The following is a 24,276-nucleotide window of genomic DNA, read 5'->3' as shown; positions in this document are numbered from 1 at the left end:
TAAAAAAGACCAGGGAGAGTCAAAGACTGTGGAAAATTTCGGTGTGGAAGATTCAGGCTTAAAAGTTTCTGTTAAGGAAGTGGAACTCTTACTAAAGGAAGGAAGGAATGGCAAATCACTTGGACCTGGAGGAGTTTATAGGGAACTTCTGAAATACAGAAAAAGAAGAAGTGGCTGTTTTGATACAAAAACTGTTAAATGGTATACTGAGAGGAGAAGAAATACCGAAAGAAATAACAGGTCATTTTTTAAATTGATATTACATCAATTTAAAAAAAAAAGGGAGATTGGAAAAGTTGTTCAAATTACAGAGGAATATGCATCCTGAACCCGCTGTTAAAGTTTCTTGAAAAATGGAACAGGAATCATTTAGAAGACCGAATTGAGGTGGCAAAAGAACAAAGTGGTTTTTCAGCTGGGAAGTCATGTATAGTCCATATCTCAACAGTACGACAGATCCTTGAAAAATGCCAATCGAAAGGAAAAGAAATCTTTGATTTTCATTGACCTTGAAAAGGCATATGACAGTGTTCCAAGAAAACTCTTATGGGAAGCACTGAAAAAGGCAAATATTGGTAGACAATTGCTTAACGTTATTAAGACAATTTACAGAAATAATAGATGCAGAATTAAAGTGGGATCCACTTTGTCACCTGAATTCCACACTTTAAAAGGCTTATTACAAGGCTGTTGCATGTCACCAACACTTTACAAAATTTATAATCGACATCTGCCTAAGGTCCTGATCAAAAAAATGCAATAAAATAGGATTGCTGATCAATAAGAACATCTATATCAGTGGTTGTCAACTGGGGTGCCGCAGCACACTAGGATGGCGCAACAACATTCTAGGGGTGCCATGTAATTTGGGTTTAAGTTACTTAAACTTTTTTTTTTTGAAATTTATATACAAGCAGTTCTCACTTTATGAATTCCTGGATTTACGAGTTTTTTCCACCAAGTATCAACAAAATCGAAAATATGAACATTAATTGCAAAAAATGAATGCTAAACATTCATAAATACCGCATTCCAAACCACATGCGTAGCTATATAATAGTGTACCCCACTTTACGATATTAATCAGTTCCAGAGACACCATCATATCGTTAAAATATCTTAATGTGAACCCAATAACACATTGTTTTTTGGTAATTCGTTTCAAGATCTAGGAAGTTGAAATTTTCGCTGTATAACTAAGCTATTTATCTCTCTAAAATATAATTTTTTAAGGTCACGAGCATGACCTTAAGGCCATATAAAAGGTTGTGAGCGTGGATTGTTAATTGTATTAGTTACCAATTCAAATCATTGAAATGCACTACACTTTCATCGTTATCATATGTTCCGTTATAAGAATCAATTTTAAACGCCTTAGTGATATTTTTCTAAAACACATTTCTAGAGGTCACGACCATAAAACAAAAACAATTTGCACTCTTCCGGTTTATTGGGCTTTTCTGTTACTGCAAGTAATTATAAACGGATAGTAAATTCGATCTTCTTGCATTTGCGAAAATAGCGATAGCTGGAATTGTGTGGTTTTTACGTTATTATCGTGAAATGTGTTTCCCCTTTACTGAAATCTTCAATCATATAAAAAACAAATAAATTTTCAGAATCTTCTCTTCATTCCTTTTTTTTTTTAAGCTTCGTAAACTTGTTACTCCATGCGAAATGTGTTAGTTGCAATTTGTGTGTGCCGTTAAAAAATGCTTATGCATGCAATCGTGAAATTTATAATTAAAAGAGAAGATTATCTTGTAAAAAAATGCCTCTTGAAACATTTCTGAAGAAGACTACTCCTTGTGCAACAAACCAGCGAGTGCTGAGCCAATAATGAGTGATCAACGAGTGTGCATTTAGACGATGATGATGATGAAGAATAAACATTCTTTAACATTTGTAAGTTGTAAATGATTTCTCTATTATAATTTGCTTGATTTTACAGGCTACGTTTTCATTTCTTTTGGCAAATCAATCATTATTTAAACAAACTAATTAGCTAACTAATTTCATTGTTGAGAATGTAACCCCTATTTTTAACCTTATGTCTATGAGAAATAAATTCCTGCTTTACGAGCACACGCTAGGAATGAATTAACTCGTAAAGTCGAGAACTACCTGTATTTATTTCAATATAAAAAGGTTTACGGTATTCACTGTGCCGTATCTTTTCAATTTTGTAGTGATCTATAAATGTTTATTTAGCACCTCTATATAAAGAATAAAATTATTCTTTATAAATAAAAGTATATATAATTTGTATTACGAATGTAATTTTGTTTATAATTACATTATTATAATAGCTATCATATAACATATATATTTTTAATATTATATATATACACACACAGAGAGAGAATTGGATTATTAAAAGGTCAAAAACCACTGTGTTATGTATTTCTTTTGGCCCAGGGGTGCCGTGAAAAAAAAAAAAAAAAAAATACTGGGACACTAAGGGCACCGTGAACCGAGAAAGTTTGGAAACCTCTGATCTATATTCACAATTTACTTTTTACAGACCATCAGGTGGTGATAGTACAAGACTTAGAAGACACAGACTATGCATGTCGTAAATTGTTGGAGGAATATAAACAATGAGGTCTAAAAATCAATGGATAAATTCAAATATTTGGGATCAATCTTACAAAGTGATGGATCATCCCAAGCAGAGATCAATAAGAGAATTGCAGATGGCAGAAAGGCTATCGGAATGTTAAATTTTATTCTATGGAGCAGAAATATTCTAAATAAAACAAAGAAACTTATATTTCAATCAATTGTACAAAGTCTTCTATTTATGGAGCAGAAACCTGGACATTGAATAGACAAGGGGGAAACAAATTGCTCTTCACAGAAATGGATTTTTGGAGATGCTCAGCAAGAACTTTAGAAGGGACAGAAAACGGAATGAAGACATAAGAGAGAAAATGGAAGTGAAAAAGAATATTATTGACACTATCAAAGAAAAGCATTTAACATGGTATGGACATGTAAAACAGATGCAAGAAACCAGACATCCAAAGACTATCCTGGAATGGATACCTCCTGGAAGAAGGAGAAGAGGAAGACCTAGGGGGACATGGATGGAGGGAGTACGGGAGTGCATGACAGCCCGGGGTTTAACTGACCGTGCGGTTCAGTTAAGACACCCTTAACTGAACCGCACTTTATGGCGGGAAAAAATTCCTACCAAAAAATAACTTGTAGGCTGAGTAAACCCATTGTAAATGGAAACACCCCTCTTGAAGAAGATTAAAAGAATGAAAAGGGATCCAGTAAGATGTAGATTCCACATGGATGAAGTGAAGTGAAGGAAGCCTTGAAACAGTGTTGCCAATACCTACCAAAAAACTTTTATGACAGGGTATAAAAAATCTGTATAGATGGGATAAGTACCTAAACTGTGGTGATTACTTTTTGAAAAGCAAAAAGTAGCAGTTATTGGGGAAAAAATAATTCTTATTTTTATTCATTAAATTGTATTCATTTGTTTATGAAATCAATATGGAGTACTGGAGTACAAAATGAACCTAAGATACTCGAAATAACTGATAAGTTAATGTCATATTTCTTAATGTTGTTTACAGCACAAATGTAATCCTAATGTTAATTGATCAATGCATTAGTCCTCATTTCATAATACTGTAGCTTCTATTGCAAAGCTGCAATATTTTTTCTATTCATTATAAAAAAAAGGGGGGGGGGGGAAGAGGAACATGCAATAAATATGGTAACATTTCATTCCTTAAATATATTATTCATTTAATTATACTTACCGACAAACAGAGAAACTTCCATCTCCAAGAATACCTTCTTTAATTATAATATCATAATTCTGGAAAAACTGTGAATTCTGAAAAAAATTACATCCACATTACCAATAAAATAAATCAGACAAAATCATCAGGCAACTATTCTTCAAATGTATTTATTAAAAAATACTTATTTCAACAAAACAATTTATAGTATAATTTATACACTGTGACTGAAAAGTCGGAAAGATCAGATTGTACTTGTACTTATTGTACATGATATGTAAGGTATAAAACATTTTGTGAAAATGACATACGCATTTTAAAACTTATACAAGGAAAATAAGTCACCGCAAGTGTTGAACATGTCTGCAGCGTTCTCCCCAGAAAATTTTGCCAGCCAGATGGCATTATGAAGTAGCCAGGTGGGGAAGTGTTATAAATTTGCAATGTTATAAAATTTTCTGTTATTTATAAATTTGACTTGAACAATTCAGAGCAAAAATTAATTGCATAATTTAAAATTATATGCTCCTGTTGCATTGACCTCAATCACATAGTATGTTCAAATTAATATTAATTGAGATCAGTACCATAGAGTACCACGAGAATCACGTAAATTTTAGCTGGGCAGTGTGCCCATTCGATAGGTCCTGGAAAGAACACTGTCTGCCAGCAAAGTCTACATACATATTCACTCAATGATATATTGTCAGAAACATGATATGCTTGGAATGCTTTCAGTAAGGTTGAAAATTATATATTTGTATGCTGAATATAAATGTGTATGTTTTAAAGATGCAACCAAAGATTGGATGTTTCTGAAAAAGCACTATTACACTCATGTGGACAATTTCTAGTAGCATATTTGAACTGATTCCTAGTAATAGATACATATATTACTAGGAATCAATTTGAGTCCTATTTAATAGTTTTTTAGTGCTGTTTGCATAAGACTTTCACACATACCTGGATTTTTGAATTCATTTCTTTTTTTAATTTCTCAGAAGAGGAGGAACAGAAATATTTTAGTTTACACATTAACACACCATCAAAATACAATTCTACTACACTTTACTGGAATTCAAATCAAAGACATTATTTGTGATAATATCAAAACTACTTTGTACAAGTTGGCAGCCATGATCCACTCAAAATCTCTGTTTATTTAGCAACAGCTTAGAAAAATATAAATAAGTCACTTAAGTCACTTTGATGAGTATACAACCTATCATTTATGCCACATTACAGTGCCTCCACAAGTACTCATCACTTGGGATTTTGTGCTGAGGAATAAATTGTTACATAGTTTATTTACACATGTTCTATGTAAATGTAAGTGCAATCTTATTTGGTTAATATTCTGGATTATTTTCATGCTAATGCAATATTTATATACAGTAAAATATAGAAAAATATATATACATATTAGCTCTGGTGCTCTGCCTAAATTGGGGAATACTTTGTGTTCTCTTCAGTCTACTTGAAGAACACTGCCCTAAAGGAATACTCCTTGATACCAATAACTGAGCTTCTTGCACTTTGCTGCAACTTTTCCAATAGACCCACATTCTTTTTGAAATGGGGATCTCTAAACATGTACACAATACTCAGAGAAGTAGCACAACCATGGCTTTATAAAACAGAACAGATATCACTTTGTTTCTACTAGCAAAATTTCTGTACGTTATAATAGAGAAAACACCATGCTGTTCGACAGCCTGTCTACACTACTCAGAGAACTGCATATCACACTATACACCTTAGTCTTTTGTAATTATCAACTACCTTTAGTCTGACCAAGGTAGTCTTGGTCAGACTGATAATCTTGGTTTACTATCACAAAAATGTAGAACCTTAAATTTACCAATATTGTACATTAATCCTTTCAAGAGGGAGTTACCTGAATGTGTATGGATGCTTATAGTCAGTTTTCAAAAAAGGGTGGGCTCTATGGAGGTGACTTTCTTTGTGAAATTCTGAAGTATTTGTAGAAATGGAAACTTTGTAAATATGCTTTTAAATATTAATTTATTCTTATTTTGACTCAATTTCTCAGCATTATGGTACAACTTACTGTCAAAAATCAAACCATAATTTTTAAAAAATTGGTAAATGTGGTTAAAAAATAAACCTGTTCTTACTTTATTTTTTTGAATAAAAATATTCTCTACATCTATTTATGTTTAACTTAAATTAAATTTGACTTTCAAAGAATTTAGCTTTTTTTTAAGCTAAAGCCAAAATTGAACAATATTGGCTGAAAAGTGCAATGTCCTCCTCCTCCTATGATTTTAAAACCTATTTTCATGTTAGAATCAATTAAAACTGTCTCTATTATTAGTTGGAAACACAGATAAGAGATAACAAAATGTACAAGACAATTTGTATATAAATGAACACAATAAAAAGAGCAGATTTATATAGGTACTACCAAGAACCATGAATGAAAAACAGACCAACGTACATACTCATAAAAAGGCTAACTGTCATTTTTCAGACCAATTAAATCATTTATTTAGATTGTTGAAGCTTGGTTACTATCCTTACCAATCTTTTTTTTTTTTTTTTTTTTTTTTTAATCACCAAACAATAGCCATGGATTTGTTACCTCTTCTGCTGTTTCTTTTAATATAAACAGATATATCTACAAGTCCCAGCTGTCTTAATTACGTTTAGCTTCAGCAATTACCCTTCCACTTTCTTCTCAGTTATAACAAAATTATTTAGCTCCCAGTTATAACTTGGTGTACTTCTGGTATTACCATTTATAAAAAGTTCTTCACCCGTGAATGTTGATGCAAAATATTTATTTAGTTTGTCAGCAATCTGAACAGGATCATCAATAGCTATGCTAATCATATCTAGCAGGCCAGTGTTATTCATCCCTTTCCCTCTAGCATTAATTAACATAAGTAAAGATAGTGATGCAGAAAAGATGCGAGTGGTAAAAAGGAATAATAGCATGGAAAGTGTAAAGGACATCCTATTAAAACTGAATTTCCTAGAATTTCAGAAGGAATGATAATAAGAGTTTTTCAGAAATGATGTTAGTTGAAATCAACCAGAAATCAGCAGCAGAATTCTGGTCCGCAAAGTCTGCTAAGTGATAGTGATTGGCAATGAATATCACGTTTAGTTAACTAAAAATTATTTGAAACACAAGAAAATGAACTGCTGAAAACAGTTAATCAAGGACCTCATCAGCCAATTCCTGAGAGAACACTGTGAAGAGAATTACATAACATGGATATCTGGACCAATTTTAACAGCTATATAAAAAAGCCTGGCTAATGCCTAAAAGGCATAAAAATCTGGACTGTTAATGATTGGAAAGTCGTGATGTGGTTTGATGAATCCCTGTTTTGGCTATAGTCTAGTGATGCCACACAGAGAGTTCACAGGGAGAAACAAGAGGTACATTTGTACAAAGTGGTGGTGAATCAGTAGTTCTCTGGAGATGTTTTAACTTTTATGAAGTAGGCCCCCTACTTGAAATACCCACCACAATGAATTACACTGGCTATATTAATATTCTGTACGATCAGGTTGTGCATTCTGCTGAACATCTGGAGGGACACTCATGATTTAAATAATCCTGCATTCCAGGATGACAACCGTCTGCTTCACAGGATTTCTATTGTTTTAAACTGACACAAGTGAATGGTAGAGCATTTAAACTGATCAAGCAAATCACCAGATTTAAATCCTATACATAATGTATAGGGCCATCACAAACAGAAAGTAAAAACACAACAGCATCCATGAAACCTGAATGAGTTACAGGGCTCAATTGATTTTGAAATATCCTAATATTGATATAAACTACTTACGGGGTCTAGTTGAACCCTTACCAATGAGAATTAATGAAATGATCCATGCTGAAGGAGGAGTTACACATTATTAGTAGAAAAATTACACAGGTGACTAATTTTTATTTAGTGTCTGTATGTTTTTCATATGAGAGACTAGAAAGGTATAAACATGTATATACTAAATATATTTTGAGGGTTCCTTCAAAGGTTCCTTTAAATCCTACTGAGTATGATTAGAACTAACAGTAGTCATTTTCAAATTTACAATATGAAATTCTACATAGGACACACTCTTTAAACAATATTTGAAATAATGTGGACTTGTATAAGCTGAAATTGAAAAAAATTCACTCGAATTTGGATCCAGAAGTTGAAATTAATCAAATAATACATATACTAATAGAATTTATTATTACATCACATAAAAAAAGTAATAAAAGGTTTTTATTGTTTTGTGTTTTTTTAGATGAAATTTTAATGATCCCGCTATAATATTTGCCTATAAAGTGAAAAGATGGCAAAAATAATTATACAGTGCAACCGCACCAGGTGTTCTTTTTTTTTTTGGCGCATCGGCTTCTGTGGCTATAATGCACCTCCAACGTTTTTGCAGTACTCTGATCCATGCCCGAGGCGGGATTCGAACCCGCAACCTTCGGGTTGCCAGGCAGGCACTTTACCCACCCGGCTAGCCGGTCGGCATGCACCAGGTGTCAGGAGACAGCTTTGACTCTCATGTTATAAAAGGAGCATGTCATAGCTGAAAATAAAATTTAACCAATTTTTTTAACATGAATAAACAATGACTAAAAGATAACTTATTAAACAAGTATTTTTATATAAGCAAATTTCACATATTTTTTTCCTTTTTAGTTTTGCTATTAGTAGATGAAATGTGTTAAATGTTTTAAATTACTACCACAGCAGTGTCCTGTCTTTTTGACAAATATCAGAATAACTTTTTATTCATAATCAATGGCATATTTTCCTGTGATGCAAGTGGTGCTACCACACCAGGGCTTAGAGATTTGGGGACCAACAAGGAAAAACAACATTTTATTTTTTTATCATATCATGTTACATTAACTTAAATCATATTTTTAAAATTCTATCATACTTCTATTATAAATAATTTAAGTAATTTTTAGTGTAAAAACAAATTTTTATTGGCAGATTATTTCATATTTCATTGTTATGTTGTATTAGTATTAGACAGCAGAAAGCTCCATGGCTGTAGCACTGGCACTACCCAATACATACAATTGCACAAATTGTTGACACTTTAAGGTTATCATTCCATTCTCTGTTGTTTGTTAATTTACAAAAATCTAAACAGTTTTTTTCAGAGTGTGCTCCATTTATTTACACTGATGTTACTGACTGGTGAATTAGTGATTGACAGTTAAATTCTTTAAAATAAATAATTATGTTCATCACGAACCACTTCAGACAAAGACAAAAGGCATGATAAAAACATGTCTTAGTGGTTCAGAAAAGAGAAAACTTAAGATAGGGAAGAATGAACATATTAAAAAAATTGTGTAAAATATTCACATTTTTTAAACTTAAATCTAGTGGTAATGTAGTGAAGAAGCATCAAGTGTAAGTGAAGACACAGGCGACCAAATTAATGGGAAGTGATAATATTAATGAAATAGGATATATTGAAGATGAACAGTCAGTGGGGAGTGAAAATGCCAAAAACTCATTTTTAGCCATTTCATCTTGTTCAAATGCTGACTTATTAATACCAGAAAATAGTGAAATTAATACCAGAAATAGCAAAAGTGATGCATTCATTACAGAAGTGTCCATGCAAATTAATCTTAATCTTGCAGAACAGGATGATGATAAAGTTAAATTTAAGGACCCACTTGCTAGTGATATTTAAAAGAATTATTATTAGTAAACTGCCAATCAACCTATTCATAAATTTCCTAAAGATCCCATGCAGAAAAACAGGTGTTTTTCAGAAGCACACTATTATTCAGTAAGTTAAGTATAAATAAAAATAAAACATATGTGGCTGTGTTACTCTACAGTGCTAGAGGTAGCATAATGTCAGCCATGCTGGTTATTGATAAAAAGAGATACTGCACGGATTACTGTCATTCGAAACTAGTTTCATATTTCAAGAAATATTAAAATACACGAAGAATCTACTCTTCACATTAATCACCACGTGATACACAATCAGTGGCATTCCCATCAAATACTGTCTGAAGAATCAGAGAATGCTATACATAACACAGTAAATTATTGGGCGAAAGTTTTGGATCAAGTAGTTAATGTAACTTTAACCCTAGCTTTGTGTAATCTGCAGTTCAGAGGGCATGATGGTGTTCATAGTGAAAACCATGGCATATTTCTTTCAATTATAATTTTGCTTTCCCAAGTTTTACCCCACCTCGAACAAATTATTGGGAAAAAAAGGAGGGGAGCAGTACAGTAAGATATTTGAGTGCTTCTGTTCAAAATGAAATTATTCAAATACACCTATGAGCCAAAACATTATGACCCCCTACCTAATTTGATGTTGGTCCTCCATGTGCAGCCAAAGCAGCTCGTACCCGACGAGGCATGGACGTTACAAGATTTCTAAATGTCTTGTGGTATCTGGTACCAACACATAACCAGAAGATCCTTTAACTCCTGTAAGGTCTGGTGGTTGAGATGCATCAGATCAGAATTGCTGTCCAACACAAACCACAGATGCTCGATGGCACTGATGTACGAGGAATTTGGAGGCCAGTGCAATACTTAGAAGTCTTCCTCATGTTCTGCGAACCAGTCTCGAACAATCTGGGCGGTGTGGCATGGTGCATTATCCTGCTGAAAGACACCACCGCCAGAGGGGAAGACTGTTGCCACAAAAGGGTGTACCTGGTTAGCAATGATGTTTAGGTAGGTGGTAGACGTCAGATTACCTGGCACATGGATGACTGGACCCAGGGTATCCCAGCAGAACACTGCCACCGGCTTGTTTTCATCCCACTGTGCATCCAGGCACTATTACTTCCCCAGGTGAACGATGCACAGGCCATCCACATGGTGCAACAGAAAACGTGATTCATCGGACCACACGACCTTCTTCCAATCACTCAAGGTCCAGTTTCGATGCTTGCGTGCCCACTGTCACCGGTGCTCCGTTAGCATGGGCACTCTGAGCAGACTGCAGCTAAGCAGCCCCATTTTCAGCAGGGTTCAATGTACTGTGTGTTGTGACACATTACTCCCGTCACCAGAATTCCAATTACAGGGGAGTTGTGCCACATTCACCCTTCTGTTGCCATGTACCATCTGGGAGAGCCTTTGCTCACCTCTAGCATCAATGAGTCGTGGTTGTCCCACACCTCGCCAGAAGTTCATGGATTTCCCCTCCTCGGACCACTTTCGGTAGGTACTAACCACGGCTGACTATAAGCATCCCACCAGCAGTGCCGTTTCGGATATGCTCTGACCCGGTCACCTAGCCATTACAATTTGGCCTTTGTCAAACTTTCTTAAGTCTGCTGCCTTTCCCATCTGAAGAACAAAAGTAACACTGATTAATGGAGCTCAGTATCAGGTGTTTTTTAAACAGTGTCCTGACTCCAGTACATGCCATAGTTCGCCTGCAGTTGCTTTGATTTGCATAATGACTCACTGGTCATAATGTTTTGGCTCATCAGTGTATTATCAAACAATGTAAAGAAGGAAATTTGCAATGATATAAGAAAAGTAGCATTTCTTCTTTAATTTTTGATACCACACAACACGTTACAAAAAAAAAGATATGCAACTAAGTTTAGTTATTCAATATGTTGAATAACTAAATTTTTCTAAACTAAATGTAAAGATTTAACTAAATCTTTACATTGTTTGATAATACACTGATGAGCCAAAACATTATGACCAGTGAGTCATTATGCAAATCAAAGCAACTGCAGGTGAACTATGGCATGTACTGGAGTCAGGACACTGTTTAAAAAACACCTGATACTGAGCTCCATTAATCAGTGTTACTTTTGTTCTTCAGATGGGAAAGGCAGCAGACTTAAGCAAGTTTGACAAAGGCCTAGCATTGGTGTATACTCGCGTGTACACCAATGCTAGGAGTTTAGTAAATAAATTTGATGAATTTGAGGTATTGCTCAAAACATCAAAGGCAGATATTGTTGGGATATCAGAGATATGGTGTCACACAGATATAAGGAATGCAGAACTGCAATTTGGGGAGTACAACGTCTACAGAAAGGATAGACAGGATAGGAAGGGGGGAGGGGTTATGCTATTAGTTAAGAAACACATAAAAACGAAGGAAGTGAAGCCAGTCGACATCGCTGGACAGTGCAGTGTTGAGTCAGTTTGGTGTGACATAAGCATTGGGAGATCAAAATTGAGAGTAGGAGTGTACTATAGGCCTAATGACTCTGATGAGTATAATAAGAAACTGTACAGGGAAATAGAGTGGGCCAGTAAATCAGAGAGTCTTATAATGGGAGATTTTAATTTCCCATATATTGACTGGAATTTGGGGGCTGGTCACTCACACACTAGCAGGGCTTTTGTGGATTTATTGGATGATTGTTTTCTACATCAGCATGTTCAGGAGGCAACTAGAGGGAGTAATACTCTTGATTTGATTATCAGCAGTGATTCTTCATGCATTAAGAATCTGCAGATAAATGAACCACTAGGTGGCAGTGACCACAGTGTGCTGAATTGGGATTTACTCAAAGAGGTAACTACCATTAGGGGTAAAGGGAAGGGTTATTGCTTCCGTAAAGGCGACTACGATGGACTGAGACAGTATTTAAATTCTATACAGTGGGACCAACTGATGATGTTACCAACAGCAAATTCAAAATGGGAAGCATTCAAAGAACTTATCTTGGAAGCTACTAGGCTTTACATACCAACTAAGAAATATTGTTCAAGGTTTAGGCCAAAATGGATGTCAGATGAACTAATGAGGCATATGGCATAGAAGAAAAATGCATGGGATACTTACAAATTAACACAAGACACAGAAGCCTATGATAGATACAAGTTGATATGCAACCAAGTTACAAAGGAGGTTAGGCAGGCGAAGGCAGATTACGAGAAATCCTCGGCAAGGGATGCAAAGAAAAACAGCAAAGAGTTATTTACTTATGTAACTCTAGAAGGAAGGGGATGAATCAGATTGGTCCACTTGATATTGATGGGTCAACTGTTGATGATCCTGCTCAGGTAGCTAACAAACTAAATGAATATTTCGCATCGACATTCACACATGAGGAGTTATTCAGCGAGGGGAATGCCAGAGGTGTATTCAACTCTAGCAGTAAGCTACAGAATCTTGAAATAACTGGGAGTAAAGTGGAGGAGAAACTGTTGAGGATAAACACAAGAAAGGCACCCGGGGTGGATGGGATCTATCCAGTTATATTAAAGGAGGCAGCAAAGGAAGTAAGCAAACCCTTAGCCATAATTATGAGAGCTTCCTTGGACTCAGGGGAGGTACCCATAGATTGGAAATGTGCAAATGTGACCCCAATTCACAAAGGAGGATCAAAGGCTGACACAAGTAATTATAGACCTGTGAGCTTAACTTCTGTTCCTGGAAAAGTAATGGAGGCACTGGTTAAAGAAGCACTGCGGGTTCATCTAGACAAGACTTCAGTTATATCTCGGACACAGCATGGTTTTGTTAAAGGGAAGTCTTGCCTGACCAATTTGATTGGATACTATGATGCAGTCACAAAAGAACTGGATGCAGGGAATAGCTTTGATATTATATACTTGGATCTTAGAAAGGCTTTTGATACTGTTGCACATGGAAGACTGCTGCACAAATTGGAGCAGTGTGGCACTGGAGGCAAATTGCTGCTATGGATAAAGGGGTGGTTGAGGGGGAGAAGACAGAGAGTGGTAATCAATGGACACTGCTCATCGTGGACTAATGTTATTAGTGGAGTCCCTCAGGGCTCAGTGTTGGGCCCATTATTGTTTTCTGTATTTATAAATGATATTGATGATGGTATATCAAGCTTAATGTCCAAGTTTGCAGACGATACAAAGGTTGGCAGGGTTGTCAAGGACACTACTGACACTATGCTACTGCAACAGGATCTGGAAAGGTTGAGCAGATGGGCTGAGAGGTGGCAAATGAAGTTTAACATTGACAAATGTAAAGTACTACACATGGGAAACAGCAACCCCAGAGCAACGTGTCAACTCTGTGGTACTATACTGACAGTGGTAGAGAATGAAAGGGACTTGGGGGTGGTTGTGCAGGCAGATATGAAGTTCTCTGAGCAGTGCAGACGGGCTGTAAGAGTAGCTCATGGAGTATTGTCAATGATATACAGGAATTTTTCCAGCAGGGATAAGGAAGTGATTATTCCCTTGCATAAGGCAATGGTCAGGCCACACCTAGAGTACTGTATACAGGTCTGGAGGCCTCATTTCAAGAAGGATGTAGAGCTTCTGGAACGAGTACAGAGAAGGGCAACAAGATTAGTGAATGGAACAAAGGGGTGCTCTTACGAAGAAAGGCTTAAGTTTTGCAAATTACAGTGTCTGGAGACTAGGCACCAGCGAGGTGATCTGATAGAGGTGTATAAAGCCTTGAATGGTTTGAGCATGCTCAATGCTGATGGGATTCTTCCTCTAGCTCAGAAAAATCACCTGAGAGCGCATAAATTCAAATTGAGAAAAGACAGATGTAGGATAGACGTGCGGAAATTTGCCTTTAGCCAGCGGGTGGTTGGTTGGTGGAACAGACTTCCATCCCTTGTAGTGGAGGTTGATAGCCTAAACAAGTTTAAGGCTCAGCTGGACAGGTATTTTGAACGAACAGAGGGGTGAAGTGGAAGTGGGTTTTTTTTTTTTTTTTTTTTTTGGCTGATGCTGCATAAGCTTGCTTTCTTGAATCAAATGCCTCTACTAATGCTAATGTTTCTGTTGAAAGTAATGAATAGTATTCCCAAAAACTTAATGTGAATGAATCTCTTCTGATTTAACTGCAGCAAACAATAATTTGGCAGAAGGAATTTCAAAACTCTTGGAAGATAATTTAAATGATTGTGCCCTGGGTCTATATCAAATGCATGATCAAAGTTACAACAGAGTTGCTGTCACAAGTGGAGAATATCATGGGGTTCAGGCCAAATTTAAATCAAAATATAAAAATTCTGTGTTTGTAGAATTTTTCATATTTTGCCACAGGAGTAAGGCTGCTCTGTATTTTGAAAGTACTCATGTCCATAGAAGTAAATATATAGCCTTACCTGATCCACAACAATATTCAGATATCAAAAACTGAAAGGCTGCCCTGTATTTTGGAAGTATTCTTGTCTGTAGGAGTAAACATATAGCCTTACCTGATGTACCTGATCCACAACAATGTCTTCAGACATTCTCTCACTTTCACTGTTCTCGCCAATGGGAGGGCACAGTGAGTGCCAGAACATATCTGAATGATGTACTCATGGCTTGATCCTCAATGATTCAGGGGAACAAGCTACACCAGGAAAACATCCACCATGCCACAACACCTCCTCCAGTAATCTTTATTGTTGGCACACAGCAGGGTGGTTTCAGTACCTCATGTCGTTTCTTCAATACATGCACTCTTCCATCAGTGTTAAATCATAAATCATGACTCATCAGATTGCATGAGTTTCTTCTAGTCCACCTGCATATGGTACCTATGCAACCATATTTCCTGGATGGTTGTCTGAGATCAGCAACTTCATTGGAAGCTTCTAGCTCCCTTATTACACTTTTTGCAGGGTTCTTCACATGATGCAGTACTGATTCCTTGCATGTTTCCACGTTAAATGCAGAGGTTATTGTAACTTTGATCATGCATTTTATATAGATGGCTTTGACAGAGAGCAAATTACCAAGTATGATGTTTTCCAGACAAAAGAACTATTAAGGCAGAAACACACTATTATCACGTCACGGGACTCTCGTCAGGTCCTGTCACAGAGTAGTACTCTGTGGTCCCTGTTTAGTGTAAACTGTGAAGTCAGTCAGAGAAGAAGCGTAGTCACTGTAATGTAGGGTGACCAGATTAAAAATTTGATTTCAGGGTACTCATGCTTATGTTTGGCTAGTAATGCGAGTACCTCGTTTAGAGGTACTCGCATTATATCTTAAAAGAAAACCGAACAATTTTAATAACAACCATTTTATTTCTATATTTTGTTGATTTTTACAAGTTCATGGAATGCAAAATTAGTCAAATTTTAATAAAACTAACCGAAGCATAGCTTGTGCTTTAATTTGTTTAATTCAGAAAATTTTATTGCAAGAGTTAACGCTAAACATCAAACGTTTTACATAATTGTTTATAATGCATATTCAATTCACCTGATTTATTTTATCAAAAAGAAAATATTTACCTTGCAATACTTTTCTTTTGAGCAAATTTTCTTTAACAGTTTTTCATTTTTTTAGTGCATTTGTGCAAAATTCTTTGCAAGACATATTGTGATTCGTTTTCAGCAATAGTTCTCCTTCAACATTCTTATTTCTATCCTTTTTCCACGAGTTAAACATAGAGCTAAATACTCACTCACCCATTGCATTTGAGGCAAAGCAAAATCAAAATTAATATTTTTTTCTGTATTACGTACTTCATACGCATTTAAAATTTTTATCTAACCATCTGTGGTATTTTTGAGGTCTTGTCACAATATTTCTACGGAATGATTTCAACAGAACATATTCATACAGTAATTTTAAATAAAAGTTTGTTATCTGAGCCTTAAATCATTACAACGAAATAAAAAAGAAGTAAAGTAGAATGTAAAAGGTTACAAAGTAAGCATAATATAAATATTCTGTAACCCCCTTAGTAAATAGGATAGAACATTGTTTTTTTTGAGTCTTTAAGGGCGCATTTCAACAACTTTATCGTCAGTTAATTCTTTCTTCCTAAATAATCATCTCAGCATGTTGTTTTATGATTTCTGCATTTTTCAAATTCCCCATTTCAAATGTTAAAAAAAAGGTGCAGCTTGGAAATTTTATTATAATTCCAAAAGGGGTACGTCTGGCAACCTGTAATGTTGTTTATGTGTCATTCTCTTTGAGGAAAGCTGAAGCGAAATGAATTGCCACAGTTCATCCTCCTCTTCAGATTTTGAAGAAGATTTAGAAAATGCATGTGCTTTTCTTATAGCCGAGAAAACAAAAGAGTGCGCAATGGATACACAACAAAAACTGGAAGAGAACAGAAAAAGGCAAATTCCATCATTTACTGCAGGACTTAGAAGAAGATGAAAATTGTTTCAAGATGTACTTACAGATGAATAAAGAAAAATTTAATTTCCTATATAATCCAATCAAGGATATCATTCAAGGGTAAAATACACAATTTCGAAATTCAATCAGCGCTAAGGAAAAATTAGTTGTATGTTTAAGGAAAGTTGAAATACTGCAAGTTTAATTTTGAATAAGGATTTATTCATTCAAAATACGAAACAATTTTTAATGAAATTTAATAACAACAAAAAACTACTTTTCAACCCTAAAAATTGAACTTGTAAGAAATTGTTTTGAGTTGTGCAAATTGAAGTGATCGACTTGTTTGTCCTCTAAATTTGTTAATTGTAATATTCTTGGTCTATTTTCCTCCTTCGGCCATTTTTGAGTGTCTTTGAGATTGGACATTTGCGGTGAGTATGCCGAGTAGCTGGTCGAAGTGGAGGGTGCTTCGGAATAGGCACAACGTCCTTGATGTTATTTGTTTTCGGATATTCTTACTTGTGTGCTCAAAAGAGATTATTTACTTCTAATTTAATTTTCTATTAGCATTTCCTCCATTTTCCTCTTGTCACGCGGTCACACCAAGCGAAATTTCTGTTCAAACAGAAAAATCTTACTTCCTGATAATGTCATTAGGCCTTGAAGCCCGACATGTTATCTTGTGAATACAGCCAATGACAACAGTGCTCTCCGAGCAATATGCTAATTGGTAAATATAGCTCCCCCATGTCTTGACATGGGGGAGCATTTAAATGCCCCCTATTTAAAGGGAGCATTTAAATGCTATAAAAACCACTGATTATAATAAGTCTGCTGTGGCCGAGCATTATTGGGAGAGGCAGCATCAAATCTCCCCAGAGGATGCGGTTATTGTGGATCGAGCGCATGGATTCTGGGACCGTAAATGGCTCGAGAGCCTGCGAATTTGTTCATCTGACAACAATACCATGAATAGGGACAGGGGTATGCATTTGCATCCCCTATTTAAAACTATTGTCCTAAGTATGGATGAACGGTTTTGCTTTTCGCGCTCCCGAGCTATTTCCACTTCCAGTCGTGACCATGCACCGATAAAACCACGTGGTGAAATACCGTGACCCTGTTATATATAAGGAAGTGTTGCCAGAAGATTTATTACTGTTGAGGAAGGAAGGAAGCTGATGCTTCCGAAAGCTACAGGTTTTATCGCTTTTAATCCAGTTTATTTTAGGTAATTTTATTACAATGATTTTATTACAGTTTTAATTCTTATATAGTGTATCATATAGATAGTATGAATCAGAGCTGTACTACTCAATATGTTCTACATTGATAATAATATTAGTAAAATAATAAGAGGAGTTTACCTCAATATAGTGCATAGAACACTTCCGTATGATACCCTCCAGAAATTAAAACGGAAAAAAACCGACAACTTACCGGTACATTAGAGTAAAATATAAATAATTAAATAATCAATTTAACACAATTCAAATCAATTTAAAACAATTAAAAATCAAATTAGCGCAATTAAAAGAATCTAACGAAAATATTCAAAACGATTTTCCTTCCTTAATAATAAATAATAAGGAAGGAAAATCGTTTTGAATATTTTCGTTAGATTCTTTTAATTGCGTTAATTTGATTTTTAATTGTTTTAAATTGATTTGAATTGTGTTAAATTGATTATTTAATTATTTATATTTTACTCTAATGTACCGGTAAGTTGTCGATTTTTTCGTTTTTATTTCTGGAGGGTATCATACGGAAGTGTTCTATGCACTATATTGAGGTAAACTCCTCTTATTATTTTACTAATAGTGTATCATAGTAGTTTTATTTTATACATTAAATTTTATTGTAAATATGTTATTTTAATTTTAAATTCTAGTCACAGTAAAGAACTATTTAAATTAATGGTTGGTGTATGAGCTTATTTATCGTCAAGACATGAATTTACCCAACCTCAGAGGCTTTTCCAGGATATAGCTCCCCCACATTTGATGTTAGACATGTATACAAGTGAAGTCTTGTAAAGTGATAATAGTGTGATTCTGCCCTTAGAGTTGCTGTCAACATTTGTCTCTTCACTATGTTTTTCTGGCATTTTTCCATTTGTTAAAGACTTAGATAACACCAATCTATGAATGCTCAACAGGTGCAGCAGTCCTCTTTGCTTTGGTACCTGCTAAACATGCAGTGGCAACCACACCTCTATAGAAGTCTGAGATTCGATCTGATTCCCCATTGCCAGTGAACTGGTTTAGACACTATCTGAGTATTACACATATTACACATCATGTGACCACTTCGATTCACACATTTCTGTATAGATTGTTGCATACGGCCTAAACTTTCTTGATCTTAAAAATGTAGCCTGGTAATGTATATCAATCATTAAAATGCATATTAAAAAAATCAAAATAATATGCATTTTAAATTAAAAGTGAGAAAATTATTTCTCACTTTTAATTCCTCCATGGTCCACAGATTTAGAAATTCTGGAGTACAGAATGAAGTAGTAAAAATGCAAAATGAATTAGAGGGCTGAAAGATTAGATAATAAAAAGCAATAACAGGAGTTGTTTGTGATCGTCTAATCACTATCTTAACTTTCAGTTTTTATTTTCAGTATATTCTTAGCTTACATAATATTTATTACAGTCATCAATTTACTGTAAAAAACAACTTTCTGCTCCTCTGTTACATTTCTTTCTGCTGTGGGAAATTTGGGCGCTACAAGGGAGAAATTAGTAAGGATAGAAATACCACAGAAAAAAAAAAAAAAAAAAAACACCTCTCCTTAAATAAATTGGGGATGTAAAAGTGGTCAGGAGATTGCATTTTCTCCCTTTTCAAGCCTGGAAAAGAAGAGGGAATACAGATAATTAGAAAAGCCCATTGTTAACACAACTAAATCGTGAAAAATTATATAAAAAAAATTTTTTTTAATTTAAAAACAGAAATTGTGTGTAAAAAGGAAATTTTAAATATATATGGAAGGGCATATTAATCCCTTATTAAATTTCATGGTTGTTTTGATTATTTATAGGGATTTTCAAAATAATTCTAATATCAGGTAATATATTATAATATCTAATATCGACTTTTTATTTTGTAAAGGTAACTATAATGGTCACAGACAATTTTAAAATTCTATGCAGTGAGCCCAACCAATGAAGTTACAAACAGCAAATTCTAAATGGGAAGCATCCAGGGATGCAATCATAGAAGCTACCAGACTTTTTATACCAAATAAGAGATACTGTTTGAGGATTAGGCCTAAATGGATGTCAGATGAACTGATGAGATTTGTGGCAGAGAAGAAAAATGCATGAGATGCATATAAATTATTGGATGATACAGATGTCTACAGTAGGTATAAACTAGTCTGTAATCAAGTCACAAAGGAGGTTAAGCAAGCTCAGGCAGATTACGAGAAACAGAGCCAGCCCGCTCATTGGGCAAACCTAGGCAGTCGCCTAGGGTGCAAAGATCCTAGGGATGCATTCCAACAAAATGTAATTTTTCTTTAGTGGCTTAAAAAAAAAATTTAAATTAAGGAGGAATGGAGGACGGTAAAAGTTTATTTTGTGATAATGTTCCATGTTGTATTTGTGCACTGTATTGTTATTATCACATCATACAATAAATCTTAATAATATACAACAAGCAGATAAATATTATAGATGAATAAATAGACAGATGAATGGGTGGGAATATGTAAGCTGGTTGGTAGGCAGCGTAATGGATAGATAGGCAAGATGGATGGTACAGAATACAACTAGGGTGCAATTTTAAGTCTCATCTAGGGAACATGAAACCCTTGTGTCGGTTCTGACAAAGAATGCAAAGAAAAGCAGCAAAGATAGCTTTACTTAAGTAAACACTAGAAGGAAGGAGATGAGTCACGCTAGTCCACTAGATGGGAATAGTTTTATTATTGATGATCCTATTCAGGTTGCTGGCAAACTAAATAGGTATTTTGCAAAATACATTCGCACATAAGGAATTTTTCAAAGATGGAGATTCGAAAGTCTGTCAAATTTAACAGGGAGCTGAATGATTTTGTGATAACTGTGAGGGAAGTGGAAGAGAAATTGTAGCTGAACATAAAAAAGACAACTGGGGTGGATGAAATTTATCCAATTATATTAAGGGAGGCAGAAAAAGAGGTAAGCAACCCTATAGCTATGATTATGAGAGCATTCTTAGATTTAGAAGACAGCCCTATGGACAGGAGAACAATTTTCAAAACTTAAGCCTTTCTTGGTAAGAGCAACCCTTTGTTCCACTCACCAATCTGTCACCCTTCTCAAATGTATCCCCAATTTATAAAGTGGGGGGAGTCAAATGGCAACATGAGCAATTACAGAACAGTTAGCCTGACTTCTCATCCGGAATAATAACGGAGTCACTAGTTAAAGAAGAATAAATGCTGGACCATCTCAGGAATGCAGTTAAACTGCGGAGCTCTGATAATAATATTAATCCAAGTCTCGGATTAATATTATTAGCAGAGCCCCACAGAGTTCACTGCTGGGCCAATAAATTTATTAACAATATTGATGAAGCCATATGAGTTTTAATGTCTTAAGTGTTCAGATTATATGAAGTTTGGTAGATTGGTTAGTCTCAGTAATCAAGGTATGCTACTGCAAAAAGATCTAAAAAAATTAGATAAATGGGCTGATAAGTGGCAAACAAAGTTTGAATCAACAAATGCACATTCAAATTTAATATCAACAAATGCAAGGCAGTGCATATAGGTAGCAGTAAACTCAGAATAACATCAACTGTGTAGTACATAGTCAAAATAATGAAGAACAAAAAAGACCTGGGAGTAACTGTGCCATCAGATATGAAGCTCTATGGGGAGTGCAGAAGGGCTGCTAGGACAGCCCATGAAGTTTTATCAATGATATATAGGAATTTTGCAAGCAGGGAGTTAAGAGGTGATTAGATCTCATTGTAGAGGGCAATGATTAGGTCACATCTTGCATACTGCATACAGGTCTGGAAGCTTCATTTAAGAAGGATGTGGATCTGTTGGAATGGGTGCAGAGAAGAGCAACAATATTATTGAGAGGAATAAAAGGGTATTCTAACCAGGAAAGGCTTCAGTTCTGCAAAACTGCAGTTCATGGAGAATAGGCACATGCTAGAAAATCTGACTGAGAACTTCAATTAAGAAATTGAATGGATTGAGTAAGCTCAGTGCTGATGGAATTTCTTCCTCTTTCTCAGCCTATGCTCAACATGAGGGGATGTAAATTCAAACCAAGGAAGGATGGTTGGATAGATGTGCATCTGCCTTCAGCCAGCAGGTAGTCAATTGTTGGATCAAAATCCCATTTGGGGTTATAGAGGTGGGTAGTTTGAATGAACTCAGGGAATAATAAGGCAAATTGTTAGAAAGGATGCACAGGTGATATGGGAAGCATGGCTTTATTTTTGCTGATGCTGTATAAGCTTGCTTTCTTGCATCATTTGCCATTATTAATATTAATACTAAAAGGGAATTTTTCTGAGATAATCCATGCAACAGATACTCAAATGGGAGATTAAAGCTAAGTATTCTGGCTGATCAGAATTTATTAATGCAGAAACTGAAAATATAATTACAAAGCCTAATGTATAGGAGGATATACTTTGTTTCCTTCTTTTCTAGAGGCTGAAATAAAAAAGTTAAACTTTAGACTGTGAAATATACCTCTGGCTGAAATATGAAATAATAAAATAAAAAGAATACACACTCAATTTCTGTTGAATAAAAGGAACACATGCCTACTATCCTTGGTGCTCATTTGCAAAGAAATAATCCAAACATAAGGATTAAGATACTTTGTGTATTTGTCCCAGAAGATAATATGCATTCTATTTTAATTTTTAGGATATTTTGGTCACAGATCTATTTTTCCATTAAAGTATGACTTTATTTCCGACTCTGATGAAGACAGAAAAGTTGCTTCTGATATGTGAGGCTATGTAAATTATATTTCCAGGTTCCGTTCACATAGAATGCTGAGTTGTGTCTTTAATTTCCAGTTTCTGAACAAGATTTTTGCAACTCAGCTTTCTATGTAACATAAGACAGTTTAAAAAAAATAATTACAGCAATGAAACCTTAATTAAAATTCACTAAAATTAAAAGCCCCAAAAGCAACTCAGAAAAATTCAGAAGATGCTGCTGCTGCCAATAATGAGTATAATGATTATGTACCATTCTATTATCTATCCCATTAAAAGATTAAACCACATAGTAACAATAAAACTTAGTAGCATTAAAATTTATGCAATTGAGAAAATTAGTCATATTATAAAGACAGTTTTTTTTTTTTAATAATTTGTTCAGTTTCCGAAGTGATTCTTTTTATAACAGTAAAAATATGGCAATTTCAGAAATATAGCATTAGTATCTGCATTACTAATTACTTCCTCATATCGTGTATGGGCAGAATTGCGAACAATTTCAATTTGAACCCTCACTCACAATTTTTTCAACATTGACCAGTACTTGTTAAATAAGTCTGCAGATCTCTTGCTCTTAATGTCGTTAGTGCCAACATGTACAACAATATCAACCCTTTGTGCCCTTAAAAGATATCTACTCTACAACATCATCAGCTTTTGTCCCTGACCTACCCTGGTTCTATTCCACCTATCCTTTTTGCACAATATATTTTCCATCTCCCTGACAATAATCACCAACAATAACTAGTTCCTGTGGCACCAGCACATTCTGCCTTGAAGATTGCTGCTGTGTTTATGATGCACAAAAGTGTGCTCTGGCATTGAGTTGGGCAGCTGAGAGCTTGATGAGCCCCATTTTAATTCTTTCGAGAACATCTACCCTATTCTTCAAACTCTCATAGATGCCCATCAGAATGCTAAGTTGGCACCTATTTCCTGACACTCTCTCCACCTAGCACACAAAGACATCCTCCTTAACATTAGCATTAGTAGAGGCACATTATTCAAGAAAGCAAGCTTGGTCAGCTTCAGCCAAAAAAAAAAAAAAACCTCGCCCATTTCACCCCTCCGTTCATTCAAAATACCTGTCAAGCCCAGCCTTAAATTTATTTAGGGTATCAACTTCCACAACAAAGGATGGAACACTGTTCCCGCCAACCAACTACCTGCTGGCTAAAGGCAAACTTCTGCACATCTATCCTACATCTGCCTTTCCTCAATTTGAATTTATGCCATCTCAGGTGATTATTCTGAGCAAGAGGAAGAATCCCATCAGCATTGAGCATGCTCAAACCATTCAAGGCTTTATACACCTCAATCAGATCACCTCGCAGGCACCTAGTCTCCAGACACTGTAATTTGCAAAACTTAAGCCTTTCTTCATAAGAGCAACGCTTTGTTCCATTCACTAATCTTGTTGCCCTTCTCTGTACTCATTCCAACAGCTCTACATCCTTCTTAAAATGAGGCCTCCAGACCTGTATACAGAACTCAAGGTGTGGCCT

At 35.2% G+C, this 24,276-nt stretch overlaps 1 protein-coding gene across 2 annotated transcripts in view; it reads right to left on the bottom strand.

The window, feature by feature from the left end:
• The window catches only part of LOC150081915 (ribosomal protein S6 kinase alpha-5-like), a 624,627-nt gene that overhangs the window by 62,912 nt on the left and 537,439 nt on the right, over positions 1-24,276 (bottom strand). For both annotated transcript variants that reach the window (XM_090379821.1, XM_090379820.1), the window contains exon 11: positions 3,783-3,859. In XM_090379821.1, coding sequence (XP_090235947.1) covers positions 3,783-3,859 — 77 coding nt within the window. The remainder of the gene's footprint in view (positions 1-3,782; positions 3,860-24,276) is intronic.

Source organism: Mastigoproctus giganteus, chromosome 8 (genome assembly GCF_048544385.1).
Source record: "Mastigoproctus giganteus isolate SK-2022 chromosome 8, ASM4854438v1, whole genome shotgun sequence".
Taxonomy (NCBI): domain Eukaryota; kingdom Metazoa; phylum Arthropoda; class Arachnida; order Uropygi; family Thelyphonidae; genus Mastigoproctus; species Mastigoproctus giganteus.
This window is presented reverse-complemented; position numbering and strand designations above follow the sequence as displayed.